Genomic DNA, 12,686 nt, shown 5'->3' on the forward strand with positions numbered 1-12,686 from the left:
AAAACGCAAAAAAAAAAGAAGTGATTTCTAAATTTACTTTGACTTGTATTTCATTGCAGACAATATGAACACAAAATATTTCATGTTTTGTCTGGTCAACTTCATGTCATTTGTAAATGTGCATCCTTTCCTGTCATTCAGACCTGCAACACATTTAAAAAAAAGTTGGGACAGGAGCAATTTAGGGCTAGTAATGAGGTAAAATGGTTAAATAATGATGTGATTTGAAACAGGAGATGTCAACAGGTGATTGTAATTATGATTTGGTACAAAAGCAGCATCCAAGAAAGGTCTAATCCTTTAGGAGCAAAGATGGGCAGAGGATCGCCAGTTTGCCAACAAATACGTGAGAAAATTATTGAAATGTTTAAAAACAATGTTCCTCAAAGAAAGATAGGAAGATATTTGGATATTTCACATTCAACAGTGCATAACATAATTAAAAGATTCAAGGAATCTGAAGGAATTTCAGTGCGTAAAGGACAAGGGCGCAAGCCTAAGCTGAACAACCGTGATCTCCGATCCCTCAGGCGGCACTGCATCAAGAATCGTCATTCATCCATAAGCGATATCACCACATGGGCTCAGGACTACTTTGGCAAACCTTTGTCAAGAACCACAATACGTAGTTACATCCACAAATGCCAGTTAAAACTGTACTGTGCCAAAGGAAGCCCTATGTTAACAGTGTCCAGAAGCGCCGTCGACTTCTCTGGGCTCGGAGGCATCTGGGATGGACCATCACACAGTGGAAACGTATACTGTGGTCAGATGAATCAGTATTTGAGGTATTTTTTGGGAGGAATGGATGCCGTGTGCTCCGGACCAAAGAAGAAAAGGATCAAAAGCCAGGGTCTGTCATGGTCAGTGCCCTTGGCAAAGGTAACTTGCCCTTCTGTGAAGGCACCATTAATGCTGAAAAGTACATAGAGATTTTGGAGCATAATATGCTGCCTTCAAGAAGACATCTTTTCCAGGGACGTCCATGCATATTTCAACAAGACAATGCAAAACCACATTCTGCACACATTACAAAGTCCTGGCTGCGGAGGAAGAGGGTACGGGTACTTGACTGGCCTGCCTGCAGTCCCGACCTGTCTCCAATAGAGAATGTGTGGCGCATTTTGAAGCGCAAAATGCAACAACGAAGACCCCGTACTGTTGCCCACCTTAAGACTTGTTTGCAGGAAGAATGGGACAAAATTACACCTGAAACACTTCATCACTTGGTGTCTTCAGTCCCTAAACGTCTTTTAAGGGTTGTGAAAAGGAATGGCAACATTACAAAGTGGTAAATGCTTTACTGTCCCAACTTTTTTGGAAATGTGTTGCAGGTCTGAATGACAGGAAAGGATGCATATTTACAAATGACATGAAGTTGACCAGACAAAACATGAAATATTGTGTGTTCATATTGTCTGCAATGAAATACAAGTCAAAGTAAATTTAGAAATCACTTCTTTTTTTTTTTTTTGCGTTTTCCATACTGTCCCAACTTTTTCTGATTTGGGGTTGTACAAAACAACACAAAAATATGTTCCAAAGCAAATATTTCAAATTGCGAAGAACTTTATTGACATAATTAAACATCTCCCACACATGACAGCACTACTATTTATGGTACATTTTGCACATTTGTTTGAACATGCTATTTTATGGGGCTTTCTGAAAAAATATTCTTATGCCCTTTCATAAGGGCATATTTAGCCACTTTGAATTAAATCCAGTGCCTCTGTGCTTGGTGCTTGATGTCATGTCTATAAGGCACAGAAAAATAGAAATGAGGCTCCTTTTCCTGAGAAATCAGCTTTTCTGACCTGGACTGCTTGCACATCTGTTTTTTGCCCATCTCACTCTCTTCATTATCGATCTCTTCCTGACCCTCTCTATCTATTTCAGTTGCCACAGGAGCACTGGTTGAAGCCTGGATATATTCGAATCAAATGAACTTGATAGCTAATCATACTGATTGAACTGTTCAGCTTTCCCGCCTTGTAAGTTTCTATCTCTGTTTTGCGGATACCCCTGTTTGTGCCTTCTCAGGATAGGATGTAGCCTTTTTATTCTTGGAAATATTTGTCAATATTCATCTGGATTGAAGGTTAAAGGTTGAGTTAAAGAAGTTAACATTACAGTCGATATCACTTTGCCTATGTACATTGTGCTATCCTCGACAGCCCAACTGTATTCTAACGTTAGCTGCTATGCTTCTTACATGCTTGCAAATAATTTGTTTAAAAAGTTAGTTCTCCGTGATTCACAGCGTTGTTTTAAGAACATAGATAGACTCTTATCAGAGTTAACTTTAATACATGTGCAGGTGAACGTGTTCATGTAAACTGGTAGTCCTGGTAAACTTGGTCAGCCGTCTTCTCCCTCAGTAACATCTGACTGATGACATTTCAATGGGAACGCAAGTACACAAGAGGAACGCATATTGAGATACACCCCCATGTTTTAATTTGTTCGCTGTGTCATGTGAGAGAGAGGTGCTGAGCACCTCTACAATGAAGATTTTTATTCAATTTTAATTGTAAAATAAAAATTTAAAGGGAAAAGGAAAGTATATTTGTGACGGTCAATGTTGAAATTGTGGCAGGCCACCACAAATAAATCAATGTATGGGAAACATTGGTTTGTAGAATGTCTAAAGTAGATCATCGAAATAAAGTGTTACCAAACTAACAAAAATGACAAAAGCACATGACAAAACATTGCTAAAACTTGCAGAAATATTTTCAATAGTCAAACTAAAAATATTAATCAAATAATATAATATAAAAAAAAATGCTAATTTAGATACAAGATTATGAAGACCAACATATAATTTTTCTTTGAAATAAGGTGCAGACATGAATGTGTATTAAAAAGTAAATTTGATGTGTTTTGACTTTATATTGACTTTAACACTCAGCTTTTGTCCCTGTTCAAACTTTAAGATGAGATTTTGTGAAGGTTTGAAAGGAAGGAACAAAGCAAAATCTTCATGGCTTGTGTTTTTCAGTTCATCCAGAGTGAATGACCTCACTCTCATTCAGAACAGGTTCGTAAACACTGAGTGTGCTGCGGGCGTCTGGAAACGAGCCTGTGTAATAAAGTACAAACAAACGAAATATTGATCTGTAAAACAATCCACAAAACAACACCTCACTGCATCTGCTGTGGTAAAGCAAAGCTCATCAATTCAAGAACTGCCCTTTCTACTGTATCTCTAATGACAATGATGAGTCATATGAAGATTAATGTAAAAATAAACGAATTGCCCAGATGTGTGTGATTTTGTAAGAACGTACACCTCCTTTTGTTCTCCCCGTGGTCCTTAGATTTACATTCTTCACAGACAAGTTTGACAACGCCGTGGAAAATCGTGCTGTTATTCAAATCAGGCGCTGATATTCCCCTCCAGATGCTGGTTACTCATCAATATCTGAATCCTCCCTTCAGTTCAGCGCTATACTTCTTCATTAACTTCATCCCGCATGGAATTGTCGTTGGCTTTTTTCTGTACAATAGTCAGCACAAATGTTTTTTATGGTATTGAGAATCACACAGCTTGCTCTGTGAGGGTGATGAAAGCTCAACTCTATTTCTTTCTTGATTCTTTTATCTTACTTTATGTAGAGATACTGTATGTTATAAACCAGAAGTTATTGTGTAGCAAATTGGCTTGCAAATTTTGAACTGTTATTTGGCCAAGTGGCATGGAGGTTATTAATTTATGCATTTGGCATATACATTCTTTTAACCTGTTCATACATTCACTTCACAAACTGAAGGTGCTCTATGTGTACAGTATGGCTATATTTATTTAAACATCGTTATGCAAGATGTAAAATAATGTAAATTTAGATCAAAGTATCCGTGCAAGTTTTCCACAAAATTATCACAACAAAGGATACACTGATCAGGCATAACATTATGACCTAATATTGTGTTGGTCCCCCTTTTTGCTGCCAAAACAGCCCTGACCCGTCGAGGCATGTACTCCACTAGACCCCTGAAGGTGTGCTGTAGTATCTGGCACCAAGATGTTAGCAGCAGATACTTTAAGTCCTCCATGGATCGGTCTTGTTTGTTCAGCACATCCCACAGATGCTGAGATCTGGGGAATTTGGAGGCCAAGTCACACTGCCTCCCCCGGCTTGCCTTCTTCCCATAGTGCATCCTAGTGCCATGTGTTCCCCAGGTAAGCGACATACACGCACCTGGCCATCCACGTGATTCATCAGACCAGACCACCTTCTTCCATTGCTCCATGGTCCAGTTCTGATGCTCATGTGCCCACTGTTAGCGCTTTCGGCGGTGGACAGGGGTCAGCATGGGCACCCTGACTGGTCTGCGGCTATGCAGCCCCATACGCAACAAACTGCAATGCACTGTTTTCTGACACCTTTCTATCAGAATCAGCATTAACTTCTTGGACAATTTGAGCTACTGTAGCTCGTCTGTTTGTTCGGACCACATGAGCCAGCCCTCGCTCCCCACGTGCATCAAAGAGCCTTGGCCGCCCGTGACCCTGTCGCCGGTTTACCACTGTTCCTTCCTTGGACCACTTTTGATAAATACTGACCACTGCAGACCAGGAACACCCCACAAGAGCTGCAGTTTTGGAGATGTTCTGACCCAGTCATGTAGTCATCACAATTTGGCCCTTGTCAAACTCGCTCAAATCCTTACGCTTGCCCATTTTTCCTGCTTCTAACATATCAATTTTGGGGCCAAAATGTCAATTTGCTGCCTAATTTATCCCACATACTAACAGGTGCCGTGATGAAGAGATAATCAATGTTATTGACTTCACCTGTCAGTGGTCATATTGGAAAATACAAATCATTTTCATTTATATGCACCAATAATAATACAAAAAATGATGTTGCAAATGACGTTTGAACTAATTCACAGAAATTAATCGAACTTACCAACTGAAACTCCATTTTTGCTACAGGTGAAGACAATGACTTCAAAGAGTCTACATTATTTTCTTTGATTTTTCTCTATATTCACTTCATTGAAATGGCATTAAATAGCCCGAAATACCAGCTAGGCCGATAAGTCATCTGATATTTCCTGCTTGGCACTTAACAGACATTTTAACTTTGGCTCTACTAAAAAGATACTACATGTTTTCTGTGTATAAATATTTTAAGTGAATTTTAAGTGAATATTTTGTCAAAGTTTTGCCTTTGGTTATTGTAAAACACAAACTAGTCAATTGCTAAACAATAACATAACTTTCAATATGGAACTTTTTATTTTTATACTGTATGTGATATTGCATATTTAATCAGTAAGTTAATTCTCTTGTCTTGTTTTCTTTGTATAGGTTTATAACATGTTTCAACACCAGAGTTTGGGTGTGTGGCTCAACATCCGGGTCACCAAGTTGGTTCTCCTGCACACCCGTCCGGTAAGTGTGACTTTGTGATGTATAAACACTAGATTAACAACCAGATCTATGTAGTTACTCAACCTGCTGTATATCCGCCCCCTTGCTGTTTTATTCCTATTTTCAGGACCTGTGATGTTATCCTGCTCAGAATGTGTGTGTGTGTTTTAACTACCGGTTTTCCCCTCCATTTTATTGCTGGATTGCGTTCTCTCTAAAGGCTCCGGAGAGTCTGCCGGAAGGTTTTGTTGAGCATCTAAAGTCTAAAATGATGTATGTCAGGATGTCACAGAATAGCCATTAGTGTGTGTATATATACACACACACATATATAATATATATAATATATATATATGTGTGTGTGTGTGTATATGTGTGTTGCTTCAGGGCAAAACCTTTGGACTCACAATCTCTGATATCAGGATGATCAAATCAGGGAAATGAAGGGTTTAGATGCTTAAAACAAACCGCCTTCAAGTCCAGCTGAATTACACCAGCAATTCTCACCCATTGTGTGATCGATGAATCAACAAAGCCCATGTTTATGTCAGCGGAAGTTCATGAAGAAATTAAAGATCCCATGGAGACTGTTAGATTTGATGAGTCCAAGAGTTCCAACTTCCAGGGGTGTCCAATCCTGCTCCTGGAGGGCCACTGTCCTGCAGAGTTTAGCTCCAACCCCAATTAAACACACCTAAACCAGCTAATCAAGGTCTTACTAGGCATATTAGAAACTTCCAGCAGGTGTGTTGAGGTAAGCTGGAGCTAAACTCTGCAGGACAGCAGCCCTGGCCAGGACTGACTTTGGACACTCCTGTGCTAAACTATATGTGCTGGTGTACTTCTACAAGTTGACAGACTTTTATCAGATACACATTTATAATTGGACCAAAAATATTGCTGATCTTGAAGGCATAGATGAACACTACTGTTCAAAAGTTTGGGGTTGGTTCAAATGTAATTTTATTTAATTGTTTTATTTAATTTTATTTAATAATTTAATTTTTTTCATTATTTTATTTTATTATTATTATTTTTTTGTATTTTATTTATTTATTTATTCATTTATTTTATTATTTTATTTTATGTTTTTGAAATAAGTCTCTTATGCTCACCAAGGCTACATTTATTTGAACAAAAATACAGTAAAGACAGTAATATTGTAAAAAATTATTACAATTTAAAGGTCCCATGGCATGGCATTTTTCTATTATTTTATAGTGTTTCAGGTGTACTTATATTGTTAGTATGATTTTTACATCATAAAATGTCATAATTTAGAAATGTCTATACTGCGGTTTGCCCTGTGGCTGACTGCCCTGCTTCAAGAGGCGTGTCTGCTGTGAGACCTCAGTAAAAACGCCCACTGTTGTGATTGGCTGACATCTTTGCATTTGAAATGAGCGGAGGGGGCGTGGTTTAACGAGGTCTACGACGCACGAGCTGCTGCCAGAGAGACGGATGGACCTGAGTTCACTTCTCATCAGTTTTCTCAGCATGTCTCAGTTCAGGGTGAACTGTTGTAGTTAATAGAATATACTTCAGGTTATTCGTTTATTTCTAGTCGGAGGGGCTGTCACTCATGTCAGAAAGTTAGTAACTTTAGTAAATTATGGATCAGCGCTGACTCGAGACGCGAACCGTTTAGAACGATTCAGTCCGATTTGGTGAACTGGTTCGGTTCACTAAAAAGAACCGATTCAAAAGAATGATTCGGTCGCGAACCGGACATCACGGAGACGGAGCGATTGCTAACAAAGTTACTTATAGTAACTACGGAGTTTTGAGAGCGCTGTCAGTCAGCGCGAGTTTATTGTGTTTGTATCTGAGAGTTCTGAATAAACACGAGTCCCAGTCACGCCGAGTCCGTCTTCATCATTATTCTACCAACTTTGTAACACGCAATGTACCATTACAGCGAGATGAACGAGTTAGTAAGTTTGATTAAAGCATTATTTCTAGATATGTTCCAATCATATGAAAAGCGTGACGCGCATTGAGTAACTTACACAGCGCAAACAAAGACACAACAGCAGTAATCGAATGTAATCCAGTTTATTGTGTGGAAAGCTGGCTAGCCTAGCCGGATACCCTCACGCTTACCCCCCGTCTGCTTAATCTCACGCCGCGTTTGGTGCCTCCGCTGTGGGCCAGATGCATTACTGGGGGTCGGGGATGTTGAAGGCCGAGCTTCGGCGTGCGTGAGGTTTATCTCTAAAGATGTGGCTCTGCCGATGTTAAGCAGAAACTCCCGACTGTATGCACATTTAAGAACAGATAGACGCGACGAGGACGTACAAAAACACTGACTCACAAGATAGAAAACACCGTTCTGTCGGGAGAGAGAGAAGCCGCAGTGTGTGCACGAATAATAAATAATTAGGAAAGGGAGGAAACCGTTCCTGCTTGGACGTCAAACCAGGAGACTTCAGGATTGGCTAGTCTGGCCTGTCATTTTCTCAAAGGCAGAGAAAGACAGCCAGAACTCGGTTTTACATGGGACCTTTAAAATAACTGTTTTCCGTTTGAATATATTTTGAAATGTAATTTATTCCTGTGATTGCGTAGCTGAATTTTCAGCATCGTTACTCCAGTCTTCATTGTCACATGATCCTTCAGAAATCATTCTAATATGATGATTTGCTGCTCTATGTTGAAAACAGTTGTGCTGCTTCATATTTTTGTGGAAACCGTGAAACATTTTTTCAGGGTTCGTTGATTAATTATAGAAAGCTAAAAAAAAACAGCATTTGTTTGAAATATTTTTTGTAACAATATAAAAGTTTTACAATGTAAAAGAATTGAATGTGTCCTTGTTAAATAATAAAAGTATTAATGTATTTAAAAAAAAAATCTTACTGACCTCAAACTCTTGAACAGAGTGTATACAAACCTTAAACAAACCCTCTAATAAAACACTCTCTATAATGACTAGCAAGTAGCAAAGTAGCAAATCATCATTCATGTAAACACCATAAAGGCTGTTTAATGCCAAATTTGATTTGTGTGCCCTCTTTCCTTTGTGAATAAGAAATACTGCTCTTTTTTATTTATAGGGTCTTTAAAGTAAAATCCACTGACTAGAAGAGTAAACTATTTATCCCTGGAACAGTAAATGTCATATTTAATTTGAGGCAAATGAAAACGAGGCAGTGTGGGACATAATTCTGTTTTAAAGGAAAAAATAAATCCTGCAGTTCACCGGCATGTAAGGTGCATGAACTAACATTTAATACTCTGATCGTGTTTAAATGACCACTGAAGGTTTTTTACTACAGATGTCCTTACAAATAAAGTGGGAAGCATGTATTTTAAACTTTTCCTGTTTAATGGGGCCCTACACCCGGTGCAATGCGACACCAGGCTCGCGACACAAGTGTTATTTGCATGTTGTGTTATTAGTTTCAGCCCGACAGTTATCATGTTCACATCCAGCACCACGTTGTTTAAATAGCAAATGCACTCGTGCCCATCTTTTCGCCCATGGGTGTGCTGGTCTGAAAACGAGGTGTGTTCAGGCACATTGTTGGTGCGTTGCTATTTTGAGGCAACTGAAAACGACTGCGCCATTGATCAACAAAAACCTGGCCTAAAGTCAATAGCGCAGTATTTTTTGTTATTTAAAGGGTGCGTTAGTAATATGCGCCTATAGGTGGGTGCACAACACGCGTACACTCTGCTTGTTACACACACACTTGTTGTGCGCAGCAGCGCACAAAGATTTTTAAATATTAAAAATAAAAGGATTCCTCTCTGGTCTTTCCTCTTGCAAATTCCGCCATGTAAATAGCGAATCCATCATGGTGCAAGCGCATCTGGCTTTTAAAGGGAATGGGAGAAGAGATTCTGATTGGTTTATTGCACATTACGCCCAAAACACACCCATGACTCATTTAGAGAATAGGTACAACCCTTTTGGACCATGCGCACCGACCGAGCAAAAGTGGATTCAGATAAGTGCACCTGCGCCATGCGCTCAGATTGTAAGGTTAGGTTAGGCCAACTTTATTATCCCCAAGGGGCAATTTGTTTCACAGCCAGCAGTAATCCTTACAATCAGCAAAAACAAACAAACACACAACAACACGACACACAAGAGAAAACAGCAAGGGATGGCTGGAATCTATCATCCTAAACTCAGCCTTCCTCAGAGTCCTGGCTTTATACAAACTATTCAAATCATTCAGACTGGTGCCAACAATCTTACCACACACTTTAACAATACCCTGTAATCTATTTCTGTTTTTGAGATTAAGTGACCCATACCAGCACACAAATGAAAAAGTAATAACAGACTCAATAAAACATTTACATAAATGAAACATGAAAATACGTAAAATCCATACGTTAAAATAAGGCCCATCTTATTAATTATATACTAATGTGCAGATACTGTCCAATGTGCTCTTAGGAGAAGCTGAAGGTGGGCCATCATGGGGAAAAAGCCTTGGAGAGTTTCTGTCACTGGCAGCATGAGGAATACGGCGCACGATACCTGGGTAACAATCATGTTCCTGGGAGCAGAGACGACCCTCCTCCTGTGGATGCGGCTGTGCTGGTCACCAGGTAATGACCTCAACAATTATTTTGACATTTCATTCATACTTGTCTGAATTTCATTGCATTAAATAAAAAAATGTCAAACCAAGTGCATTTATTTAAAGAAAGATAGCACAAGCAAAACGTCTCGGTTACGTATGGTAACCCTCGTTCCCTGAAGGAGGGAACGGAGACGTACGTCGGACGTACCGACGAATTGGGATCACTTCTGGGAGCCCCTATCAGCTTCGAGCTATCTAGAACCGGCCAATGGACAATTGGCGTGCGGCGAGATTTGCATCTCGCGCCCCGCCCCGCGCCGCGGGTATAAACAGGAAGCGAGAGCGAATGCACGCTGTTTTTCACTGAGGGGCCACACGTAGTGGCTCGACCTGCAGTGATGGTACAGCAACTGTGGCGACGGGACGTACGTCTCCGTTCCCTCCTTCAGGGAACGAGGGTTACCATACGTAACCGAGACGTTCCCATTCAGTCGGTCACGTTCGACGTACTTCGGACGTACCGACGAATTGGGATCCCCTATGGAAAACGCCATAGTTACTACCACTTCCAGCGCCCAGCGATGAGCCCCACAGACCCCGATCTGATGCGGGCGGGTAGGTTCACGCAGGGAGAGTCAAGCTGCTGTTCCGCAAGACCCACTCAGCTGACTGTATTGGATAACGCTGGGAAAGCGTGCCTGTGAAGGCAGCTGCGGAGCCACATCATGCCCAGAGGGAGTTAACATGTGGAGAATACACGTATGGGCTGGCCGTAGGCAGCACAACATACGGAAGTCTCAGGGGTGGCCCCGGTCAATTAGGAGGGAGACAACACGAACCTGAGACGGCAGAGGAGCTCTGCCGAGGGAAAGACACGGGCTCGCCGTAGGGAGCCGTACCGTGGAAGAATACACATATGGGACCGCCGTGGGGGTCACTACATACGGAACCCAGCCTAACACAAGTTCCACCAATGCATACGAGTGTTAGACCTGGCGTCGAACGCTCCGCCACGTCCGACTGCCGCGGGTTGCGGAGGACTCAACAGGGTTCGCCGTTCCGGGGAACTCGACTGGAGCAGAATAAGCGCACGCATCCGTCTACCATAGGGGAGGGAATGGCGCAGCAAGCCGACACTGGAACGGGTACTTCGGTGTTACTGACTATGGGAAGTGAGCACACAGGAAGAGACCGGCTCTACACGGAGGCTATAGAATCTAGCGAACGTGTTAGGTGTCGCCCAGCCCGCAGCTCTACAAATATCTGTCAGCGAGGCGCCACGAGCCAGCGCCCAGGAAGAGGCAACACCCCTAGTGGAGTGGGCTCTTAACCCGAGCGGGCAGGGCACGTCTTGGGACTGATAAGCCAAGACGATGGCGTCCACTATCCAGTGGGCCATCCTCTGCTTGGAGACAGCCTTTCCCTTCTGCTGTCCTCCGTAACAGACGAAGAGCTGCTCTGAGGTCCTGAAGCTTTGCGTTCTGTCCACGTAAGTCCGGAGAGCACGGACGGGACAGAGAAAAGCTAGGGCTGGGTCTGCCTCCTCCGAAGGCAGCGCTTGCAGGCTCACCACTTGGTCCCGGAAGGGAGTAGTGGGAACCTTGGGCACGTATCCAGGCCGGGGTCTCATGATCACATGAGAGTTACCGGGCCCGAACACCAGGCACGATTCGTCGACCGAAAATGCCTGCAGGTCCCCTACCCTCTTGATGGAGGCCAACGCAATCAGGAGTATAGTCTTTAACGACAGGATTTTCAACTCGGCTGACTGCAGAGGCTCAAAGGGTTCTCTCTGTAGTGCAGTAAGCACCAGAGCTAAGTCCCAAGAGGGTATAGAGGGAGGACGAGGAGGATTTAATCTCCTCGCTCCCCTAAGGAACCTGACGATCAGATCGTGCTTACCTAGAGATTTTCCATCTACGAACTCATGATTAGCGGCGATAGCGGCGACATAGACCTAGAGGGTGGAGGGAGACAGCCTTCGCTCCAACCCATCTTGTAGAAAGGTAAGCACAGAAGCGATCGAACATCTTCGGGGGTCTTCTTGGCGGGAAGAGCACCAATCGACGAACAGGTTCCACTTCAACGCATAGAGGCGCCTCGTAGAGGGGGCTCTAGCGGAAGTGATGGTGTCAACTACCGCTTGTGGTAGGTCACCTAGAACCTCCGCGTCCCGTCCAGGGACCAGACATGGAGTTTCCAGAGGTCTGGACGCGGGTGCCATAGGGTGCCCCGTCTCTGAGTCAGGAGGTCCTGCCTCAGAGGAATGGGCCAGGGAGGTGCTGTCGCAAGGAGCACTAGTTCCGGGAACCAAGTCCGGTTGGGCCAATACGGAGCGACCAACAGGACCTGCTCCTCGTCCTACCTGACTTTGCACAGAGTCTGCGCAAGAAGGCTCACTGGGGGAAACGCATACTTGCGTTCTTCCCGGGGCCAGCTGTGGGCCAGGGCATCCGACCCGAGGGTTCCCTCGGTCAAGGAATAAAACCACTGACAGTGGGTCGTCTCTGGGGAGGCAAACAGGTCTACCTGTGCGGCCCCGAAACGACTCCAGATTAGCTGGACCGCCTGGGGATGGAGTCGCCATTCTCCCGGAAGTTCCTGCTGACGTGACAGCTCGTCGGCCGCACAATTGAGCAGGCCCGGAATGTGAACAGCACGAAGCGACCTCAGATGCTTCTGACTCCATAAGAGGAGATGGCGGGCGAGTTGCGACATGCGACGGGAGCGTAGACCACCTTGTTTGTTGATGTACGCTA

At 43.0% G+C, this 12,686-nt stretch overlaps 1 protein-coding gene across 1 annotated transcript in view; it reads left to right on the forward strand.

Moving 5' to 3' along the window:
- Window positions 1–12,686, forward strand: part of adamts17 (ADAM metallopeptidase with thrombospondin type 1 motif, 17) — a gene marked incomplete at its 5' end in the record, with an annotated part of 117,412 nt that overhangs the window by 43,011 nt on the left and 61,715 nt on the right. The window contains 2 exons of the mRNA XM_079803901.1: window positions 5,324–5,407; window positions 9,798–9,952. Of these exons, the coding sequence (XP_079660027.1) occupies window positions 5,324–5,407; window positions 9,798–9,952 (239 nt within the window). The remainder of the gene's footprint in view (window positions 1–5,323; window positions 5,408–9,797; window positions 9,953–12,686) is intronic.

This window comes from Gobio gobio, assembly GCF_949357685.1.
Source record: "Gobio gobio genome assembly, chromosome: 2".
NCBI lineage: Eukaryota > Metazoa > Chordata > Actinopteri > Cypriniformes > Gobionidae > Gobio > Gobio gobio.